The sequence below is a fragment of the Engystomops pustulosus genome, chromosome 2, assembly GCF_040894005.1.
Source record: "Engystomops pustulosus chromosome 2, aEngPut4.maternal, whole genome shotgun sequence".
Lineage (NCBI taxonomy): Eukaryota > Metazoa > Chordata > Amphibia > Anura > Leptodactylidae > Engystomops > Engystomops pustulosus.
In genome coordinates, this window is record NC_092412.1 from 71543533 (window position 1) to 71568623 (window position 25091).

The 25091-nt window shown below is 39.8% G+C and overlaps 1 protein-coding gene across 1 annotated transcript in view; it reads right to left on the bottom strand.

The window, feature by feature from the left end:
• Positions 1 to 3998: 3998 nt before the first annotated feature.
• DNAJC15 (DnaJ heat shock protein family (Hsp40) member C15) overlaps positions 3999 to 25091 on the bottom strand; it is a 28665-nt gene continuing 7572 nt past the window's right edge. The window contains exons 2-6 of the mRNA XM_072135266.1: positions 19916 to 19967; positions 17512 to 17585; positions 17298 to 17374; positions 14167 to 14237; positions 3999 to 4641 (exon numbers count right to left, since the gene is read on the bottom strand). Of these exons, the coding sequence (XP_071991367.1) occupies positions 4571 to 4641; positions 14167 to 14237; positions 17298 to 17374; positions 17512 to 17585; positions 19916 to 19967 (345 nt within the window). The 3' untranslated portion in view covers positions 3999 to 4570. The remainder of the gene's footprint in view (positions 4642 to 14166; positions 14238 to 17297; positions 17375 to 17511; positions 17586 to 19915; positions 19968 to 25091) is intronic.

A 25091-nucleotide genomic window follows, 5' to 3' on the forward strand; every position in this document is an offset into this window, starting at 1 on the left:
ATAAGATTATTTCTTATTTTTAGTTATAATTGTAACTCCGGACAAATTTTTTTGGGTCTTTGTGACAATTGGATTTGAAAAATGTTGGATTGTCATAAGAACCAGGATTAACAATAAAGCTTCATTGTAGAAACCTTTGATAACTGTTACAGCTGATCATTGTAGCCTAGGGCTAAAGTACAGTAAATTACCAACATCCAGAGGTCTGTTTGTAACTAGGGGTCGTCTGTATGTCAGGTGTTCTTAAGTAGGGGACCACCTGTACCTCACCTCTGTATAGTTACTGGCACCTGCTCTCTGTGCTTGAACACTCCTGGTTTTGGCTCACAATAACTGAATGGAATAACTGAAGACCTAACAGAGATGTGAACTGGGCCTAATTTAGAAGGTAATAAATGAATACGAATTTTAATCATTCTATTTCTGTGCAGCCTATTTCACAAGCAACGAGGCAATCTTATTAGCCTTTTAGTCATTAAATGTATATCGGACGTAATTCTGTTAGACTTTAATTCAGCACTATTGAGTATGATCCAAGTAACAAAATTTTGCAAAGTTGACACATCTTTGCACATGTTTTGAAATCTGAAATCTAATTATGCATCCTGAAAAATGGATCTTTTTCTCAGTTTTGGGACACAGGGAATTCAGAAACCAACTTCATGATGAAACAGCTGTATCTTTACAAGAATGAACAGACTGCAGTTTCACCAGAAAAAAAGATCATTAAGAAACATTCCCTATGTGCCATACAATACAAAACCTTTCACTGGGAAAAGTTACTAAACTTTTGCAGCTTTTTATGCTTTACATTAAAGCTGGTACAAGGTATTTCCTGAATCTTTAGTGTATTAGAAATACAGCTCCAGCCATTGTTGGCTACAGGCAAACAGTTATTATGATGTCTTGTTCCAACAAAACAGTTAGTTACACATGTTTCGAGATGTAAAATACATCTGTTAGCTGACGTTGTGCTGTCGGCAAAATCTTCCATAGAGCTTACAATACAAGTTTATGCTATAAATATGAAGTGTATGCAAACTGCACATTTTAAGGGAACCTTTTATAAAAACAGGCACTTCGCCTCCCCCCCCATTGTTGTTCGAAAGTGCAGCACAGAAGTCCCAGCTTAAAGGGGTATTCTCGTCTGGACATTCACATTCAGTTTCACTAATTTTCCATATATAAACATTTCTTCAATTATATGTTATTAAAAAAAATGTTCCTGTGTGAAGATAATTTCACATAAATAAAGTCATGTTGTCCCTTAGAAACCAGATAGCTTCCTCGGATACGACCACGTCACACTCTAGCAGTGGTGGCAAGACATGGGCTATATAGTCCTGCCAGACTACCAGGATTCAGCAATCATTACCACAGTACGGCTGTGGGACATGCAGTAACTTTTCATATACAAAACCTTTTTGTTTATTTGTGCAATCTCTCGGGCAGAGGTGGCCATATCCGAGGAAGCCATCTCGTTTCTAAGGGACAAAATGACTACATTTATGAGAAATTATCTTCACACAGGAACATTTTTTTTAATAACATCTAATTGAAGAAATGTTTATATATGGCAGATTAATGAAACTGAATGTGCCAGACGAGCATACCCCTTTAAATCTGCCTCCACCCACCAGTAATATCGTTCCCCAAACCTTTTCTGCCTGTTGGCTCCGCACATTATAGGGTATATGAAATGGTGAGAAGATCTGCAGTGTCGCACACGGTGCTCACTGTGAGGATTCTGGAAAGGACAGGAAGTGGAGAGGGACTATCCGCTCAGGCTGAGATTTAAAGATACACTGAGCTGTCAATTGAAAAAGAAGGCGGGGTTCACTCGTAGCCTGAACAAAACAAGACTGGTCAATTGTGGAAATAGGAGGAGGAGAGGGGAAAAGTGGATGGTGTTAGTCTTTATTGAGGGTGCGATCACATGTTCTTTACTTTAACTCCATTCCCAGTTTGGGCATCAAAAACGGCATCTGAAAAACTGAACGTGTGACTGCACCTTAACAGTTATTGTATCTATTGGTTGGTAAAGTATATTTGGCAAATACCATTGCTGACAATTGTGTATAAAACTGTATGTGAAAAAGGAGAAGCTCTTAGTAATTAATTATTATTCTACATAAACATAAAAGATAGAGGTGTCACCAGGGACCTCATTTTCACTAAAGACAGGTTACAGAAACCTATTGTGGCTGCATTGCAAATATGCCTTTCTGCTTTCTCTAAGCATTTGCATTAAAATATAAGTATGTGTTATAACTTACCTTGCACCCTGACAAAAACCTCTGTGTAGTCCCAGGGGTTGGGCTTTGGATGCATTTCAAAAAACAACACATGACTTGTCTGTGCTGCTCACTCCGCAGCTCTCAGCCCCCACCTTTGTGCTCCTATACAGCTCCTCTCTCTCCCACTGATGTCAGCTCACCAGGCTGTGAGCTCTTTGAAGTAGCAGGAGGAGGGAGCTGTACCAGAGCACAAAGGTACACAATCTGCTCAGCTCCTCCTGCCCTATAACATGCAGCCTAGCTAGAGAACACTATACACAATCTGATGAGCTCCTCCTGCCCTATAACATGCAGCCTGGCTATAGGATACTATACACAATCTGATGAGCTCCTCCTGCCCTATAACATGCAGCCTGGCTAGAGAACACTATACACAATCTGCTCAGCTCCTCCTGCCCTATAACATGCAGCCTGGCCATAGGATACTATACATAATTTGCTCAGCTCCTCCTGCTCTATAACATGCAGCCTGGCTATAGGATACTATACACACTCTGATCAGCTCCTCCTGCCCTATAACATGCAGCCTGGCTATAGGATACTAAACACAATCTGATCAGCTCCTCCTGCCCTATAACATGGAGCCTGGCTATAGGATACTATACACAATCTGATCAGCTCCTCTGCCCTATAACATGCAGCCTGGCTATAGGATACTAAACACAATCTGATCAGCTCCTCCTGCCCTATAACACGCAGCCTGGCTATAGGATACTAAACACAATCTGATCAGCTCCTCCTGCCCTATAACATGGAGCCTGGATATAGGATACCATACACAATCTGATCAGCTCCTCCCTTCCCTATAACATGCAGCCTGGCTATAGGATACTATACACAATCTGATCAGCTCCTCCTGCCCTATAACATGCAGCTTGGCTAGAGAACACTATACACAATCTGATCAGCTCCCCCTGCCCTATAACATGCAGCCTGGCCATAGAACGCTATACACAATCTGATCAGCTCCTCCTGCTCTATAACATGCAGCCTGGCCATAGAACGCTATACACATCTGCTTACTGTATAAATGTAGCATTCATTTTTTTTCATCACACTATGGCAATGTTCAATGTTCCAATGACATTGATTTTCGAAAGCAAAACTGGAAATCAGTAATTTGCCATAGTAAAAAAGGAACTAATGAATAAATTAGTATATTAGAAGACTGAAATAAAACGGCAGGAAACCAAACATTTCAGTTTTCTATAGGGAACCCCTGTTGCAGCCTTCTTACATTTATAGGTCACCACATGCACAATATATCACATGGCTCATTGACCTCACAACACAATTCTCATAAGAAAGGTATTGTAGCTCGCCAATGCATATTCCATTAACACAGTAGGCCTGTTCTTTAATATGTTCTTGAATATTAAGCATCTCCCAGATCACAGCTAGAGCTGGAAATTCATAATGCAGGCCGGCATTGTATTCTTGCCCACTTGCATAGACTGATCTTTTGAACTTACAGCTTATTACACCTCGGGGAGTCCTTGATGAGACCTATAAAATGTCATTTCTAATGTGCTACGCATAGAATTTACATTTTATATAATTGCCAGCTCTGACATTTTGCTTTAAGTATAACAAAGATTTCTCTCCCCTCCTGTTGAATTTGTTTGTGGCAAATGCTTGTGAATTTTTCCCTTCCATTGAGCCAGTAGCCGTTGATTGCAGGGAGAAGTTGGCAGCGACTACAACATTTTATTACATATTTATTTTTTTCCCCGCATTACACGGACGTGCTCTGCATCCAATGTATGAAGACGATGGTCCAAAGAGAGAAATGACTATGAAGCCAGCTGATGGCCCCTTATAAGAACAGCTGGGATCCAGGCACAGAATGTGATGAAGTTTCTACAGCTCCTGCTCTTGTGAGCCTGCCAAGGTTATAGCAATGTCTATTTGCCTGGGCATAAACACAAAAATAGGCGGAAAAAAAGCATTCAGATTTTGGAGCAATGTCCAATTTAGTCCATACATATAAATGCAATGTACATCAGAAGGTCATTTATGTCACCAGCATTCTGGTTACCATAACTTCAATGTCAGCTTGTAGTGTTACCACTGCACATTAAAATAGTAAAATAGACGACAAGCCTGGAAGATTTCTCTCATTAAATATACATGTTTATGATCTGTATAAATAACACATTTAAAAAAATTAACATAAAAAAATCTTCTTGCTAACAGGTAGACAGGCGCAGGGTTGTGCCATCTTTCCTGGCAGCAAAGAGCTTAATACAAATTAATTATTCATGTCTCTTATGTCATTGTTTTGCACTAGACTCCAGCAAGTCCTTTGCTTCATTTATCTTCATTGCTAAATAGGGGGATCCGCCTGCAATGAGAAACGCCAGACACTGAATCAGTTAAATGCAAATTAAACAGATGAAATGCACAATGTTGTTTATTTCCCATCCCAAATCTATGACACCCTGGAAGTCGCATTAAAGCGTATACAGCTTTACTTTACAGAGCTGGTGAAAGGCTTCTCTCTGACAGGACAGACCACTGCTGTTTACAAGCATGAAGTGGCGCATCCATGCACAGAACGGTATCCGCAAGCGAGGCCAAATCAAAGCAAAAGACACACAGCATTGGGGTCTTCCAAGAAAAATGGAGAAAACAGTAAGCATACAGTGTGTGTATGAGGACATGTGTGCGGCCACATTCAGGTATTAATTAACCCCTTAATGACCGCCCTATCAGGTTTTTACGGAGGTCATTAAGGGTACTTCTTCTGACGCGTACGCCTTTCTACGGCGCCGCGTCAGAAGAAGATTTCGGGACATCGGGTCAGTATAGTGCCGGTGTCGAGCTGTGATATCACAGCCCAGACCAGGCACTAACACCCGGGATCGGAAAAACTCAGATCCCGGGTGTTTAACACCCCTTACACGCCGCGGTCAAGCATGACCGCGGCGTGCAAGTGTGTCCCCCGTGGATCGGACCCCCCCTGGTGAGCTTACCGGGGGATCCGAGCCCTCCTGCCGCTGCCCCGGGTCCCGACGAGCGATCCAAGGCTGTCGGCTCCTCTTCTCGCCGGGTCCTGCCTTCCTGGCAGGACCCGGCTGTAAGTAACTGAGCATGCGCAGCATGATCAGTTACTTACACTATACACTGCAATACAAGTGTATTGCAGTGTAAAGGCTTGAATAAGCGATCGGATGATCGCTTATTCAAGCCAAGAAGTAGAAAATGTAAAAAAGTTGAAAAAAAAAAAAATTTAATCTTTTTATAATATAATTAAATAAATAAAATAAAAGTCCCATAATCTCCCCAGTAACACATAAAATGCAAATACAGTAAATAAAACACAAAAACATACATATTTGGTATCACCGCGTCCGTATTAATCTGTACAATAAATCTAAATCAATATTGAACCCGCTCGGTGAACTACGTAAAAAAAAAACTCGAAAAACTTCCCATAATATACAATTTTTCATGAAATACCATCACAAAAAATGTCCTAAAAAGTGATCAAAAAAAGTTACGTTCCCTAATATGATACGACTGAAAAGAACAACTGTTTTCGCAAAAAATAAGCCCTCAACCAGATCTGACAACAGAAAAATACAGAAGTTATGGCCATGAAAAGTTGTCAATAGTAAAAACAATGCGATTTTCTCCAATATTGGTTTTGCTCAGGAAAATTAAGCAAAAATAAGAAAAACTATATAAATGAGGCATCACCGCAATCGTAGTGAACCAGAGAATAAAGATAAAATATTATTTTTATGTTACGGTGAGCGGGGGAACAAAAATGCTAAAAATCCAAAATAAAAATTGATGATTTTGTTTGTGTCCCCCTTGAAATAGTTAATAAAATCTCAAGAATAAGCTTTAGACCCCCAAAATGAATTATCTATACATTGCATCTCATCCCATAAAAAAATAAGCCCTCATATTTTTGTATTACCAAAAAAAATAAAAATTTATAGGTCGTACAATGTGACAATACAAATCTGCTGTGAATGGCGCCTCCATTCATTCTATACTCGGCCGTGCGCTCATACAGCAGTTTACCACCACATATGGGGTATCAGTACACTCGGGAGGAATTGGGCATCAAGCGTTGCAGTGCGTTTCATCATTTAATTTTTTCTGAAAATTTCAGTTTTGGCCTAAATGAATGTATTTTCCAAAAAAATTCTATAGTTTCTAAATCGCAAGTCCATATTTTTTAACCCATGTGAAACACTTAAAGGGTTAATAGACTTAATAGAAGTTGTTTTACATACGTTGAGGGGTGAAGTTTCTATAGTGGGGTAATTTATGGGGTTTTACTATTATTTAGGCCTCTCAAAGTCACTTGAAAGCCGAGTTGTCCCTCAAAATGTGAGTTTTGGCAATTTTCATGAAAATAAGAAAAATCGCACCTAAAGTTCTGCACCTCAGAACATCCTAGAAAAATGACCGGAAGCATAAATTATCATCCCAACATAAAGCAGATATTCTGTAAATGTTAATTATCAAACTTTTTGGGTAGTTTTACATCTTGTCTGGAAACCAGAACATTTCAAACTTGGAAAATGAAGAACTTTTGCCAAATTTTCACTTTTTTTCAGAACGAAATGCAAAACTTATCACTTAAATTTAATAACTAACATGAAGTACAATGTATCACGAGAAAACATTCTCAAAATTACCGGGATATGTTAAAGCGTTCCGAAGTTATAACCAATTATCGTGAGACTTGTCAGATTTGAAAAATCGAGTCTGGTCATTGAGCTGAAAACTAGTGTCGGTGATGAGGGGTTAACCACCTGCCTACCGCAATACGACTATATACATCGCAGCATTAGGCTGGTAATTGTCACTAAATAGTTGGCGGCTCATTAAGACGCCTGCATGCGCTGCCAATGCAGGAACTGCAGGGTGATCTTGTTGCTTCTAGTCAGCTGCGATCATCCAGGGGACCAATCAAAGTGGTATCTGGGCAAATGACCAGACAGTCAAAGGGGTCATCCTGAAAAGTTAGTTATATACACTGTGGGGGAGATTTATCAATGTGTCCAAGACAGAATTTTGTTATAATTTACAGAAAAAAAAAAAACTGTCTGCACCACATTTATAAAGGGTTTTAGACAGTTTAGACAGTTTTAGACAGACCCATAGGAATCAACAAAAAAAACAACGAATAGCATACAGACCTCAAAAAATCTGAATGAGCCCTAAATTATACATTTTATATTGACATCACCAGGACAACCTTTACAACTTATATAATCAACTGTCATAAAAAATAAGGTTCTTCTTGCAAAACACTAGTGTGCTTCAATGGAAAGGCATATGGATGGGGCTGAACCCCTTGTGACCGGACCCTAAACATTCAGATAATACTTTTTTCTTTTCTTGAAAGTATTGAGTATCGCATTACTTCTCAGGGTATCGTATTGTACTCTAAATTCTGGTATCTGTGCAACCCTACAAGGAACCAATGCCTCTGGACACCCGATCTACACTCGATAATTTAGATTTTATAACTTATTCCAAGCAAGCATCATTTGCTTTGCATACAGCCAGTCCCCAGGTTCCGTACGAGAGGAGTTGAATTTGTATGTAAGTTGGAACATGTATATATTAGAATTGTAACCCCACATACATTTTTTTTGTCCCAGTGACAATTAAATTTCAAAATTCTACATTTTTTGCTGTCATGGGAAAAAGGATTATCAAAGCTTCATTACAGACACTTTACTGATCATTGCAGCCTAGGATTAAAGTTAAACATCCAGAGAGCTTCACCAGAGGTCACAGTGGGCAGAGAGGGCCAACTGTAACTAGGGGTCGTCTGTAAGTTGGGTGTCAACTGTAAATTTTTTTTTGCATGGAGAAAAAAATCCTTCGCCACCTAGGTATAAGTAAGGACAGTTACAGCATGGTCCGAAACACGTAACCTTTTATTTGTTTGTGTACACATTATCTTATGGTTTTTCCTGCATCTTTATGGACATTTTAATGGATCTTTAATAAAGAGAAGTTTTTTACTGCAACTCATGCTGGTGCCGAAGGATTTTTTCTTTTCTCCATGCACAAGTCTACTTGGGATCGGACCAGGCTATTTTCTCCAGGCGAGCACAGTGAACTAAACACCTGACGAGATCAGCGCCAAGGGTGAAATTTTTTTTTTTCTTTTCCAAAAATAGCTCTTGGGATGTAGAACAACTTTGCATTACAGAGTAAAAACACAATCGTATGACACCATAGGAGTGAGGATCTTACAGTCTGAGGATGAGGGGGTGACACGAGAGGTATAAGAGCTTGTATTATGGTCCTAGGTCAACAACTCCCTTATGATGAAACATATGGCCAGAGATCATTTTTTGCCCTTATAGTAGGAAACATTGTTGGGTTTCTATTGAACTTGTACGTGGTTTGCTCCATGACTTGCCAATGAAAGCAGCTGTCTCCCAGCGAAACCCAAAATACTCAGTATCTTATTTCTCCGAAAGAAGCCTCTTTTACACAGAATATAACAAAATATCTAGAATACAAAGATCATAAAGTATAGGGGATGTGCTGACATATTACATTTAATATAGTTGTTTATTAACACAAAGTAATGTCTCCGTAGTAACACTCTACTTTCCCCAAAGACATAATCAATTGTTCTTGGTCACAGCCTTTATTGTTTTTCCATTCACCAGTAAAACACATTGATTAAAACTAAGTTGATAAAGCTGCAAGAAGTTTATAGTGCATTTTTACAACCCTTTAATAAATGGGGGCCATAAAAACGAATAATTGGTGTCTGGCTGACTAAAATAACTATCACTTTTCTCTGACATATCTTACTACATTACAGCAGCTGCCTAGTTACCAGGCGCTAAAAATCCTTACTTGGTATTGCCCAACTTCTTTACAATTCAGAAAAATGTGGAGGATCATTTCACCACAGAGCTACATACTACAGGTATTCACACGTTGTAGGGGTACCAGATGTAGCTGCTCACTCTATTAAAAGGCCACAAGCATTCAACCAGGCCTGGGTCAAGAAGAACATTTCATTTTTTACACAGCTGTAGTTGTAGGTACTGCTTTCTCCATTTGTAGCTAATTTAGAGGGAGAGTTGGCACACATCATAAATATAGATTTGGTAAGGTTTGTCAAGACAAGGGCTTTTTTTTATTTTATGCTAAGTCAATCTGATAAATCAGTGGGGACCATTTATTGATGCCAATTTGGAGTACAAATGGTTTGCACAAATTTGAGTTTTTCATCCATCACAGCCAGTTCCCACAAAGAGAGAGTTGGCGCAGGTGGGGAAAAAGTTTTCCAATGTTTAACAAACCCTCATTGTAGTTTGAGTGTGAAAGCTCATTACAATTGATGCCGGTTCCTTGCTGGAGTCGAATGTAGAATGCCATGTGCCTAATTTATGAGGATACCTTCACCTCCTCATATATTAAAATACACTACACAGGGGTAAATGGCCATCAAATTCGGCATGATAAACACTGGACTTGATAAATGATCATCAGTGACTTTGCAAAAATAGAGAAAGATTGTTTTGACCACCTTGGAGTGCACCAACTTCCCATCTGCATGTGTACCAATCCTGACCAGTGTGGCTTCCTAGGTCAGAGAGTTTTCTCATCACCTACAACTGCGGGAAATCAGCAACAATTAGCAGCCAAATTATGTTCTTCCAAACATATGTTAAATGTTATTGTCTTATGAGCCTTCTCTCCCCTTTCTCATTTAGTTCGATATAAAGAATAAAACAAAAGTGAAATATGAATACAGGGTGATATTTTATAAGAATGTACACCTGCAATAATTGTATGATTTAGTAAAGGTCAGATCTTACAAACAAATGTAAATTTCACTATTTGAATTCAGAGACATTTGCAGACCTTCCTGCTATAGGAGTTGGAAACAACACAGCCGCAAGTAATCTCATAGTAAGACTTTGTGCACATGACCATTCTGGGGGTCGAGATCATGGCCCCCGGTAAAGGTGCGGTTAGCACACAATGGGCTCATTTACTAAGAGTCGCGCTCCTCACTTTCGTCGGACTTTGCACCTTTTTCGGGGATTGCATGGCTTGGAGAGGTATTTAACAGGTGTCTGCGCTGGGATTGTGCCGCACGCGATCATTTTTTGGCCGCAGCTGCACTGGCTTCTATGCAACGATTTAACTTTCAAAATGTGTCTAAAGATATTGCATTTACATGCACCACTTAAAAGATGGTGAACTGCATCTAGCCTGAGCGGGGAAGCGACACATTCATGATATTGGGTGTACAATCTTAGTAAATCGCAGCACAGTGCATTGGAGTCAGACAATGCACTTTCAGTGATAAGTACCAACAAAGATACCCTCTGCAATTTATAGCGATCCCTATACCAATCAAAAGATGAATACCAAAAAGCAGTATACAAGATCTAGGTAGTCAATAATTGTCAAAGGACAAGATTGCTATATGACTATGAAATCAATTTCAACTTTATTATAACGAATCAACACTCCAAAAAATATATTAAAAACATGATAAAACCACAAGAACAACAAACAACACAAAGGGTGGTGGTCACAAATGCAATACAATACTTTCCGCAATGGGATATCAAATACAGGCACACAAGGGTGGTCACATAGTAAAAGGTAAAGATGTTACCAAATGCCCAAACCAGGGCGTAATAAACCCATCAAGTGCCTACCAATATCTTTTTAAGTTACCAGACCACCACCACAGCACCCCGACGCACGTTTCGCCGTCGCTTCCTCAAGTTCCTTTCAGTGAACTCCACGGATAGGTAAGTAAATGTGCTCCAATGTCTGGATTTCTATGGAGAGGGGAGGATGAGGAGTGCTTACCCCTCCTCCTCGCCGTGGGCTAGCCAGGGTTAAAGCCCGGGCAAGCACACAGTCATTTGTTTAGCTAGCTTATGTAGAGTAATATTATACAAATGAATTTTTTTTTAATAGTATTACTAATTCCTATATATCAAACTTCATAACATCAGTATGCAACATAATCGATGCTTTGGGGGACATTGGTGCAGTAATGCCTGTGGCGGGCTTTTGTATTCAGTTCAAGAAGGATAGCCCACACAGCTACCTTTCCTTGTGTGTATATATATAAAAAAAAAAAAAAAAAAGAAGATACAGATTCACAATATGTCCAGACCAAGGCAACTTTACTATATATAGCATTAGAACATAATTAGAGTCTGCCAGATGTCACAACCACATAAGCCCATTGCTGGAAATACACCTAGCTTCAGAGGGGACATTAGATGTCATGGGTAAAGTGTCAGCACCGTGTTATAAAACGTGGAGAGCGTTGTAAATCTTACTATAAGGAAAGCAAAGAATAGTCTTGGGTTTGACTTTTGAAATACAGCGTAATGTTTTACCATCTGCTATTTTTAAGCCGAGGCAGGAATGAGCATATGGGTGTGCTTTTCTCCAGCAGATGCGGTCTACTTAGAAGTTATAATAATAGTCTTTCTGTAAAATAAATCATTTACATTCAAAACCTGGCTAGTTACAGCATTTGTGCTCCGGTTCTGCAGCCTGTAATTTCCAACCTCTGAATGGCATTAATATTTTATGGCAAGTTTACAGAAGGCAATCTCACTCAGAAGAGCTTTTATTTCTTGTGTATTACCAAAATGGAAGTGATTGAGCAGACTTTTTCCCCCACTTTTAGCAACTCTGGTTATAAATGATTAAGCACAAAATGCTTTACAATAATGTAGACAAGAGCAAACCTGGACAATCTGCATTGTATATGATGGGAATCTGTCAGCTACAGACAGAGGTAGCATGGAAAAGGCAGTTTACTTCCGAGCTCTGGGGGCAGCAGGGTTGAATAAGGGTAGCATCTAGGGTCATGGAGCTTCTAAAGTATTTACCCCTATCATAGAGCAACATTAAAGTGTAACAGTCATTACAGATGACTTTTTTTATATTAAAAAAAATTATCTCAAATGATGATTATGCTTTAAGCTTCCTGGAGATGTGTGACATTATGGTGCAATGATTGAGTTACTCTTTGAATTATACTGGAAGAATAATTTCATTATTTCCTGTACGGAAAAATTTGTCATTACTTGCGTTTCCCTTAAAGAGGCCCCGTCACCCATAAAAAAGGAACTAGGAGCTGCTTACTAAAGTAAGCAGATCCTAGCGCCATCTCCGATGCAGCAGTGTTACACTGCTAGCGTTATCGGAGCCCTCTGATAAAGCCATTAGACACTGCCGCAAAGTACAATTGGAATGCCGGAATCGGTCCGGCGTATTCATGAGGGGGCGGTCCAAGTCGCTGTCTCTTCGCTGGACCACCCCACCCACTCAATAGGCTGGTGGTGACTGCAAGGATTCATGCGTCAGTCACCGCCTCATAGTCCCACCCCCTCATGAATAGACTGGATCGCTGTGAGCGCGCTCCGGTGTTTCTATTGTACAGCGCAGTAGTGTTTGCTAGAGTTATCCGAGGTTTCCAATAAAGCTAGCAGTGTAACACTGCTGCATCTGAGATAGCGCTAGGAGCTGCTTACTTAAAAAAGCAGCTCCTAGTGTTTTATAATGGGTGACAAATTAAATTAAAACCCTGGAAATAAGCACTAGCATTATTTTTCAGAGAAAAAAATATTTGGAGAAGGACCGAAATATACAAATGCCTATATCTAATGAGCCGTAAACACATGATTTTCATATACAGTTACCTCTCCCAACAGGAACTATCTGCTTATCTGTGGGACACAGATTCTTGTGTACTCTTGAAGCAGAGATTCTCCACTTTAAAAAGGTGTTTTTAGAGGCCATGGTTCAGAAGACATTGCTGTTTGAAGTCTGCTCCTTCCCAGCCTGTCAGCTGTCGGCAGCATGGAAAAGGAGGAGGAGGGAGCTACATGGACAAGCGGCACTCATTCAAAGGACATTTACCACCAGATCACTGGTGGTAGAGTATCTTAATTAGACTGCTCATTCCATCTAGGGGATGGGGGGACCGATTTTTAACAAGTTTTCTGGCATCTTTAATAACAAAATATTAACTTTGTAAAACAGCAAGGGGCACTCAGGCTGACGCCGCCGGATCGCCTCTCTGGTTAGCCGGCTTCTAATTTATGCATACCCCCCACTGCAAGCCTCCTCCTGCCCCCGGTCAGATAATTAGGAACCGGGTGGTGATGTTGCAGCCGAGGCATGGAGAGAGGAGGGTGTGTACTCTCTCTTAGTTACCCGTCTGACAGCAGGAGGAGACACAGAAGTAAATTTATATCTTAGAGGAAAGATATATTACACAATGTTAAAGGCAACTTGTCAACATCTGTTACCTCACTAAATTACCTACACCCTATTTTATGTTACCTATAAAATTAAGGTATTGCCTTCAAAGCCATATGCAAATGAACTGAAGAACAGTCGGAAACTCTGGAATGTAAAACCAGACCTGGAGGAAATTAAAGATACAGGCAGGAATTGGACCTCTGGTAATGTGAGCTGTAGATAAAGATCCCATTTTCCTTATGTGATATCTCTCATTCTGTAGTCTACAAAAACACAATGATGTGTTTTAAAGCGTGGAATTCTCAACTTCACAATGACACCATGGTTCTAGCTGCCATGGAATTCAAGATAAGGGAATCTCAAGTGATGCTCCCCTTCAGCCTGTACAAATGATTCCTCTCAGATAAAGTGACTGTTAAGCATATGAGCTTATGGCTTTGAAGACAATTTATTTTATAAGTGAATGGGAGAGGTTTAATTGAAAAGAGGGAATGCTAATTATACTTTACCTGAATGTGCTGCCAGTGTAGTGATGTAACAGATTCTGGCAGGTTTCCTTTAAAGACTGAAATGTTTACTGGGAAAAAATAAGTACATTTTAAAGTTATCTTACCTTTGTCTGGATGATTTAAAATCATGACTTTCCGATGTGCCATCCGGATCTTGGATTTGCTAGCAGATGGACTGTAAAAGTAAAGTTTCACAATAAACTGCATCAACTATTGAGTATAAATTACATTTTAAAGCCCTGTGTTCCAAAGCAAGCAGGACTTTTGCCATCTAGTGGCTGAGCTCTAGTACTGCTCATGCAAATTAAATAGAAATCTATTAAGCAATGTGTCTGCACTGTACTATTAATTATCTGACTCAGTAATTGTTCTTTTACTGACTAATTTGAAGCAGTTCTGTCCGGAGGAAGAGAGGGATATTTTCAACTTTGAATACAAAGGATGAATTGCTGGCTTATCCACTCAGAGTCAAAAGAAGATGTGCTGTATTAGGGATCACATTTTGACATTAATCATACCAAAACTAACTACTATGACCATTCATTAATAGCATTTTAGCTGATGTACAAAATTATAATCATATATTTAACCATTTGAGCAACACCCATCATAAGATCTGTCATAGAAATCAGAAATGGTGCATTACCTGCTATAGAGAATAGGACTGCAATAGTAAAAGCATTCAGGTATAAATTGATCTACAACAACTCCAATACAGGCAGTCTCCGGATACACTATTAGCTTTGTTCTTAAGCTGAATTTGTATGTAAGTCGGAACAGGCATATTTTATAATTGCAGCTCTAAAACATTTTTTTTTGGTCTCTGTGACAATTGGATGTTCACAATTATGAGCTGTCACAGGAAGTTTCATTACATTTCATATGCATAGACAATTTATTTCTTTGTGCAAACACTCCAGCAGAAGAGGAACATGGCTACACACGCCTAAAGATAGAGCATGTGTGGCACCGTATCTGCGCCGCTATTGCCGTCTATGGGGACGTACATGCGGCTGCAAATTTGCGGCCGCATGTACGTCCCCGCAGACAGCTGTGTGAATAAGCCCTTAAGTTGGGACAGCCTGTACTCAAAAAGAAAGTCTATATGTTACCAAACTTTACAGTTGAATAGTTCACCCAACTTTTCTCCCAACACATAAAGTGTAAAGGGAAAATAGTAAACGTACAAAATATGTTCAAATGCAATATTTTAAAAAATATAAAAGTTGCAAAAAAGATACTATACCATAAAAAAATAAGTCTACCAAAATATGCATGAAAAGATGTGCAGCGTGTAACTTGTATCTACAAAAGTCAAGAGTGTAAAAAAACAACATGGAAAATGCCTTATTAAACTTACAAAAACACCTCACATACTGTATATTAAAGATTTTATTAAAACTGGTAAATATGACAAGCAAGTAGCGGCTATGTGAATAAGGCCACTTGCCCTAAGTGTATAAGAATTGAGAAAATCCCTCAATGTCATTGCTTTATAAAGCTATAAAAGAAAAGTTATGCTATCTGGGGCCCATACATGTTTTTAACTACGCCCTTCATCCTCTTTTTGGTTAATTCTGCCCCATACTAGGTATAGATAGGATATGTTATCCCTGTTCGTGCGAGTGCTGGATTCACAATATGGGTTGTCTGTGTTTATTGCACCACACGGTTCTCCCATTGTTCTCCCATGGACGGCGCCTAGTATGCTGACGTCATACTATGCGCCGCCTGGAGGAAAAACATGGCGGCGCCCGACACAAAGTTAGTGAAGACAGAAGACGGGCGCCGAAGCCAAAAGAGGACCCGCGCGGACATCGGTGGAGCAGCGCTGCAGGTCGGGGCCACCGGAGGGTGAGTATATAGGTTTATTATTTTTTAAAGATTTTTTATGAAGTATGACTCGTGTATAAGCCGAGGGGACGTTTTTCAGCACATTTTTTGTGCTGAAAAACTCGGCTTATACACGAGTATATACGGTATATATTTTTTGAAAGTCCATAGCTTTGTCAAAAAATGTTCCCTGCCGAGATTTTTCTCAACGAAAATTTGAAAAACTAAAAATGACACAATTTTTTTACTAAAAACGAAAAAAAAAAAAAAAACTACTCGTGCAAAAGTATCCATCTATGCATCCCTCACCTCATTGTCTCCCAGGTCACTTTTATATATACACTGCTCATATCCTGTGAGCTATACAACTACAGTAAGATTTATCCAACAACTACCACAAAAAATATATATATACAGTTTAAAGTAAAATGATATCTTCATAAAAAACAAACATGACTCGCTGTGCCATCAAAAAAAATGTACAGACTACAACAGGCTCAGTAGTAATTAAATACTATGGGGGAAAATAATCTTTGCACTTCCGCCTGATCTCAGGAGTTTTCAGGTAACAAAATTGTCACATCTATGGATTTTCCCAACTTTTCAATTCTCCTACCATGCACCTCCTTTACCTGTAAGATCCAGATGTCTGATTTATGACTTGTAACAATTCAAAAGGTAGCAAATTTTGGTGCAAAACCACTCCAGTCACCTCCTGGCGTAGCAAATCCTTTAAAATCAGTTCTGAACTTTTTTTTTTCCCGGCACACTTTTATATGCCAGATTTAAGCCACTATGATGAATCTAACAGGCACATGAAGTCCTAAGACAGGCTAAAAACTGGTCCAGTGATAAATCTCCCCCCTTTATACTGTATAATGTTCTAGGACTAAGAATATAAAACATGTCAGACTTTTAAAGAAGCGATGCCAGTCTGTACTTTCATCAACTATGAAATAACAATTTTGGAAAAAAAAATTTTTTAAATATTAGTTTTATAATTCCCCTTATGGAAAGTGTCTTTACACAGTTTAATAATGTCATCACTGTCTGCAAAGTGTTTGCACAACATACCCCCAACTGGTAAGTTCCAGTTGTCAATTTAATCATACATTTATAGAAGAGGGAAAAAGGAATGGCAAAATGCAAAGTTTTAAGAAAAGATGGCCCAGAATTGATATTTGTGGGGAAATGCAGGACTGACAACAGGTCCTTCATCAAAGCGTTGGTGGTAGGAGTCACCAAATGTTCATAGTGTCATTCTTTGTTGGCAATTATTCTGATTGTACGCCTGGATGTGTAATCCATAATAATCAAGACTAGATTCACCTCTGGCTGATTCATACCCTGGTTTACTTTATTTACTTCTATTAGAAAGAAAGATAAGCTGCAGGACACCCACCTGACACCTAAAATAAGGCTTGCTTCTCGCCTATTCATTTTCTGCTCAAATCCTCCTTTGTAGTAATAAGAAAGGCTCTGCAGGCACAGAAAACAAGTAATATTACAGAAATATCAGCAATATAACAACATCACACTCCTGGACGTGACCAGACACTGGAGATGAGAATTACACTGCCGGGTCTTACAAAATAAGTCAGTCAATTCACACTTACTGGAGTAGAGATTTTTTTTGCGTTTTCCATGATGACTTGACCCAAAGGTTTCCACAGCTGGAAAGCGAAGCGGCCTATAAAAATCCATATAATTTACAGACTCTCAACAGCAATTTGATTACTGAAAATAGTTTAAGTCTTTTAGTTAAAATCTGAATAGACTTGACAGATCAGCGATTTTGTTTGTTCATTGCGTATAATGCGGATAACTACATCCAAGCTATTTACAGTCTTTCATCAAGCAATTTCAGCCTCAAGTTTATTCATTCATCGCCTTTTTACAGAAATTCACAAAAAGAAAAATCAATGGAAAGTGAGAAAAACAAATATGAAAAAGTCAGGACTAGATCCACAGATCTGCCATTCTGTATATTATACTGCAGACAAAGTCAACAGAACATGGATACAAACATGACTCCCCCAATGAGATCAAACCATAAAACTATACAGAAAAATCATTATTGTGCCTCAAGATCCGAATCATTTCACCTTTCCCCCCACTGCTCTTTACACAACTGGGAAAAAAATACATTATAAAGGTGTTATTCGGGGAATATAAAAACTCAGTTGAATGATAATAAGGCTTGGTTCGCATCACGTCATTTGCCATATGTTGTGAGGACATATTGGGAGGATTCGGACGTATCCATACAACATTGGCACAGATGATTCCCAATGAATGCAGGGGGTGTAGTGTACATCAGCACCAGCGGGAGGAGTTTCCCCAGTGATGTCACAGTCCTTGGTGGACATATATAGAAGAGAAGGAACTTTAATGGTTACCAACTTCTAAAACAAAAAGGTGGGGGGATCAAATTTGGGGGAAGATGATCATGTCTGATCAAATATATCCTGTGTGAAACTGGTTTTACTGCACCTTTATGTCTAGGATTAGTGCTCCTTTAAGGAACATCAAAATAGCATTTTTGGCAAGTCAAGATTTGTGGGAAACAAGAAACACCAACCCATAACTTGTAGTCTAATCCGACTAAAATCTGGCGCATTTGTTGTTAAAGAGTCCTTGACGAGAAGACAGACTGATTTTGATTTTTTTCTACCAATTCAAAATGTGAATGGAGGCTCATTGAAGCCTGAACGTTACACACCAAAACAACTTTTTTTTCTCATGACATATGTACATCATCATTCTATTACCCTTTCCCCAAGATCAGCTACAGATGCAGCGGATGCATGTACTTCAGCAAAGTGTAATCCAAGTCTTTCCTGCAGCTCTTTCTATATTCTGCCTTCAGCTGTCAGCCTGGAGGGGGCACATTTCACACATCTATACCTCCTGGACCATAGCACCTAGAAACACATCCCATTTAATGTGATATCTGGATTGTGTATTGTGTAAAAATATTTTACTACAACTTTCAGAGTGGATATCTCTGGTTCTGTGAAACCTCCATACACAATCCAGATATCGTATCAAAGGGGAGATTCTCCTGTTAATATGACACCAGGAGGTGCCAGGATTCAGGAGATATGGCCGTTTGAAGTTGGCCATTGCCATGACGTTTATAAGCCTTCTCTCTGCACAGCGCATGTACAAAAAGGAAGTATATAGCTATATGGCGGTCGTGAAGGGGTTAAATGGGATGTCCAGTCTTAGCAAGTAAATGTTATTTTTTGTATAAGGAAAAGTTAAATTATGTTCTAAAATAATTTCTGAATCAATTTCTAAGAGTTTCCAAGATCTCCCCTTGCTGTAATTCAATAGGAAGTTTTATTATTTACTTACGGTCGATAAAAATGTGTCCCTACTCATGTGATGTCATATAGGTGATCGGCTCGTTATAAACAGAGTTATCTGTGCAATATAACGAGCCGTGGACCTGTGTAACATCACATGACCATGGTCAGATTTCTATCCACTGGAAGTTAATATTGAATTTTCCCATAAAATGACAGCAAGCAGAGATCTCGAAGGATCTATATCTCGAAAGATTTTATAACTTTTTATTATACTAATAATGACACATATTTGCTGAAACCAAACATCCCCATTAATTACACTCTTCTGCCAGCCTGGAAAAACTATAGCCCCTTATTTACTGCCTGATATCAGATTATTTGTACTCTGCAATGGAAACTCACAGTATTGTAACAGAGTCAAACTGGGCCAAATCAAACTAAGTCGGCCCTTTACCATGTACTTAAAAAGGGGTTTATGACAAGGGAGTAAACATAACTGACAGCTATTAACAAGCGGCACAACAGACAAGAATACTCAATGCTGCAAAGAAGACCGGCAGAAAAACCAACCCAGAGTCATCCAATGTGGAGGTACTTTTATACTTTGCAGAGGTATCAAAGCCAATTATTGATCCCAGAGATTTACTCACTTCACTTAAAGCTTTGAAAAACACAAATTCTAAACCAAAGAAAGAAATGCTCATACCTGCAAAAGCCGCTGCCGCAACTCCAAGTCCTACTGCGATCATAGTCCCACCCTATATAACAAGAATAAACAGAACAAGATATATTAACAGATGTTCAAGCTTCTGTATGAACTACTGTGCACAAACCTAGATACAGAGGGGGACATTTATCAGCACTAGTTTTGTGGCATACAAGCCATAAAATAATGGTAAATTAGAAAACCGCCAGAAATCACCCGTCTCCATGCAAGTAGGAGGCCGGAGCCTCTTGATGCACCCAGCAGTGCCGGAGGGGTGGGGGCTGCATTATACGCCGCCGCATGAGTGCCAGCATATGGTAAAAGTACCAAGCACCAAGTATACAGTTAAAGTGGACCTACCAGCACTTTAAAGGAAACTTGAAAATAAACTCTTATGCCACTGTCAGTACCATATTCAAAGAAGTTTAAAGCGGAGAACCCAAGGGAAGCAAGGGTAGGTGTAATTATAAAAATAAAGTGTACTTAATGTGGTATTTAACCTGTTAAGTGCTGTGGTGAAACCAAACTGTCACCTGAACAGCAGCAGTGCACAGGCTCGCCATGACAGTCAGGAGCCTATGGAGGCTCCAATGGCCACCATTTGGCGCCATCAATTACAGTCTGACAGAGACTGTAATAGTTTATCCTTAATATATATTGACATTGGTATTGTTGCAAAAGTGATCATACCAGACCCTACTACAGTTCATACACCCTGGTGGGCCATGGTGTAACATACAAATAAACATCAAAAAATGTTAGGTTTCCCAACGAATGTTACATATCCCCATACAGTGAATGCTGTTCGAGAAAAAAATCCAAATGTCCAAATTTACACTTTTTAACAATTTAACAAATTTCAAAGATATTCAGACACAAATACATAAGCTTTGGGGTCTTTCTGATCCTATGGATCTGAAGAATAAAAGGGAATGCGTCATTTAGACTGCACAATGAAAGTTGTCAAATAAAAGCCAAAGCCTGGGTTTTCGGTTAGTTCTATCCCATTTGAATTTCCTCCAGCTTCCCAGAAAATTGCACAGAATATTAAATGGTGCAATCAATTTGCCCCACTGATAACAAGCCCTTTATACGGGTCTTGAAATGAAAACGTAAAAAAAGGTATGGCTTTTTCAATGTGGGCAGTGAAAAACTGAAACACAAAAAGTAAAAAGGGGCCGGTAAGTAAGTGGTTAATATTCTTTCCAGTAACTTCTGAGTGGGTGTTATGAGTAGAGAATGTATCAAAGCAAATCATTACTACAAGAAAGAAAGGTTATCCCCTGTACTCCCGGTAAGTAAAAAATACTATTATTGCCAAAAACAGACATAGGGGGAGAGGTAACAAGAAATCTTTAAATCTTATATTCACATCTGAACTATAGGGATTTGAAGTTCTGAGAAACTACATCTTAATATGGACCATGCAGTCGTATCTCTACCTTCTTCATCTCCGCAGACCTCTGGGTGAGTATTAGTTACATGTACTACACATTAGCAGCAAGTGAGAGCAGGACACATGCCATCTGCTTCAACCCCAGCTGGAATTGTTATGAAGACTCGAAATTCTCTCGCGGACGGAAATGATTCACATCCCAATCCTAAGCAGTGACATTTTCCATTCTGCTGAGGTGTTTGTTCTGTATTTTTATGTGCCATCCTTGTATTTTATGCCATCTATAGTTTATGTCAAATTCTGTGAGCAAAGCGCTTTGACTTTATTTCTATGTACCGAAAACATTATATGCTGACTCATCACAGACATCGCCTAAAAATGGAATGGGAATACTCGTAGAACAAAACCCAATAAATAAAACATTATACAAGGAGAACATTACACAAGGTAGGTAGAGCGCCTGAAGTCACACTTATCATAATATGATTATGACACAGAGACATCAAACTGAGAAAAAAGGAGGGAATCTTCTGAAGAACGGTGTGAATGTTATCTATACAAAAGTTGCTGAATTGTTTTAAACTTTATCTACACCAGCATAGCCAATATTCTTTACTTTTTGCAGATTTTATTTTTACTTTATGGGAATGTGCTAGCAGCAAAATTCAACAGTTTTTGAGATTTATTTCCAATTCTACTCCCAATGGAGCAAGGAAACATTTTCAAATGCATCTAAAAAATATGGAGGTGGCTAGCCGACTTATGCCAGGATTCATTGGGTCTGAGATTTATTAATGGCGGGTATCAGAGCACTACATCGAGAGGTTTTCTAAGGAAGAGAGAAAAAAACTGTCCCTACCAAAAAAACAAACATTCATTACATTTGGGTTGTGCTGTGCCAGCTTGTTGTTAGGTCCAGCAAATCCCCCAGCCCATACATCAAACTCCCATTCACTTGACTACATTTTTGACCTTCATTCCCTGTCATGTCCAGATAAATAATAATAAAGCTTTATTTATATAGCGTATAAAGTACTCGAGTATATGCTGACCTGAGTATAAGCAAAGAGCCCTAATTTTAACAAAAAAAAAAAAAAAAAGGAAAAACTTATTGACTAGAGTATAAGCCGAAGGTGGGAAATGCATTGGTCACAGCCCCCTGTAGTATATAGCCCGTCAGCCCCCCTGTAGTATATAGCCCGCCAACCCCTGCCCCCACAGTATATTGCCTGTAGGAAAAAAAACAAACAGTGTACTCACCTTCGACGCCCCCCCTAGGCAGGCCCTCTTCTATCCATCGCTGCTCACTGACATCATAGTGTGTGCCGATGCCGGCGCACATAGTAGAATGTCAGCGAGCGGCTGACATCACGATCCCTGTGACGGCCGCACGGGGACACGGAGCCAATGCGGAGCATCGCTGTATAGCGACACTGAGACCAGAACAAGGCTGACACACAACCAAGGTCTGAAGCAGCAGATATCGCTTCTATCTTCCAGGCTTAGGACCACTATACAGTACATTCCGCATCTGAGGAAGATCTTTTTGACCGAAACATCATGTATAAGTATTAAAGTGGATTGGTACAAGAATAAAAGCATTTATTTTGCAAATTGGATTGAGTTCCATCCTCCATATCCTTACTTGCATATGGGGATGGGACCCTATTTTGGCACCATCAAATACTGAAATAGGAGTGCAGTGGCATTTCTACAAGTATATCAGGATCCCTGCGAGGGACCGCGCGGGGACACGGAGCCAATGCGGAGCATCGCTGTATAGAAGAGGACCTGCCAGGGGCCTCGGAAGGTGAGTACACTAGGGGGGGTTTTCGTGACCCGATTAAAAGCCGAGGTGGAGTTTTTTCAGCACATTTTTTGTGCTGAAAAACTTGACTTATACTCGAGTATATACAGTATTAACATGATCAGATGAAACAACTGGAGTGAGGGCCCTGCTTGCAAGAGCTTACAATCTATGACGATGAAGCGCTGAAACAGAAGGCGACTTATAAATGGCCCAGCACCACCAGAATTATGTCTAATCCTGGACAACCCCTCTAAATGATACGGTTCGGTTGCACCATGAATTGTCCTACAATACTGTAACATAATGCAGCTTTGTTATAAAGTGATAACATGGCAGAGATAAATCACATGTAGAAGCTGTAATTAGGGCCAAGTTTTATTATCCAGCCAACATTACCAGAATCACCCCAAAGACTATTTTTTATTATACATTTCCGCTAGAAGTAACTTCTGAACAGTCTTCATCCATACACAATTCCTATGAAGAACGCTTCCCATGCACTTAGCCTGCCAAGTTTTATTGACAGAGATGACCTTTAGAAAAATCCCATTAAAATGTCACCCTCAGATGAGATTCCTCAAGCCTCATTCATATGGAACCAAGGATTCTGACAGCTTTAGTAAGACTACCAACAACAACAAAAAAAAAGAGAGAGAAAGAAAAGCATATCCTAGCTTACTTCACTTCTATTCTTTTCGGTTTATTCACACAGTTAAGGCTTTTAAGCAAGTATTAAAATAGAAAGAAGGTTTCGATTTTCTGGCACTGTAATCTATCAGAGCCAAATAACTCAAGTCAATAAAGAAGAAATGTGCAAGGATTTTCTTGACAACAATAGTGAACAGCATAAGGTCAAACACAACGTCTCACACAATATGCCAGAATGAATGAACGTTCCCTGGCATTCCCAAGGTGAGAAGGCACAAGCCAAAGTGTATGTTTCCATTGTTGTCAAGGTGCCATTAAGGTGGATCTTTCAGCGAATTATTACAGGGGCAGGACCCTCTTATGAAATAAAAACAAATGGCACTGTCTAAAAGCACCCCCTGACTCTCCAGCTACAGTCTACAGTATTCTTTGTGAAATTGTAACAGGAGATTAGACTTGTCCATGTAATATCTGATAACAGCTTAACATTCGCAGGTCGAGTAGGTGTCCCACGCTCCCATTCAATACTATGGGATTATCAGGAATTGATGAGCACAACACTTGGCTATCTCCGGCACTCTCATTGACAGTGAATGGAAACCTGGAGATATCTGAGCACTGTGCTCGACAACTTCTGTCTGCTCCCATAGTATTGGATGGAGCGACAGGTAGAATGCTCATCCTGCCGCTCAACCCATTACGGAGGATGGGAGCCCTGTTCTCCCGACTACAGCGAATTCCAGCAGTCAGTCCCTCGCCAATCTCCTTGTTATCCCCATTCTTGCTACAGCCCCTTGGACAAGTTTTACAGACTATCATTCATTTACAAACTCTACCGCAGTGGTCCCCAAACTACGGCCCGCGGGCCACATGCGGCCCGGTTTCATCCGGTCCCCGCCGCATCCAGCTCTCGGAGTGCCAGCGCTTCCAGTTGAGGCCCCCGGCAGGTCTCTGCAGTCGGTCAGGGGCCTCCGTCCGTCCTGATAGGAAGCTCCTGCCAGTCACTGAATAGTGCTTGTTGCGGCCGCTCGAGCACTATTGTTACAGGTGGAGCGATGTGGCCGGAAGACAACCCCGGCGCACATCGCTCCTTGAACCTGGATGCGCGACCGTGTGATGACGTCATAGGAGGAGAGTATCGGATATATATATATATATATTTTTTAACGAGCAGCAAATAGATTTTGGCGGTTGGGGGGCCCTGATATAAAAAGATAATTAATTATGGGGGCATTATATAAAATAATTAATGATGGAGGAGCAGTATAGGGAATAATCAAGGGTGGGGGGGCAGTATGTGAAATAATTAATGGTGGGGGGGC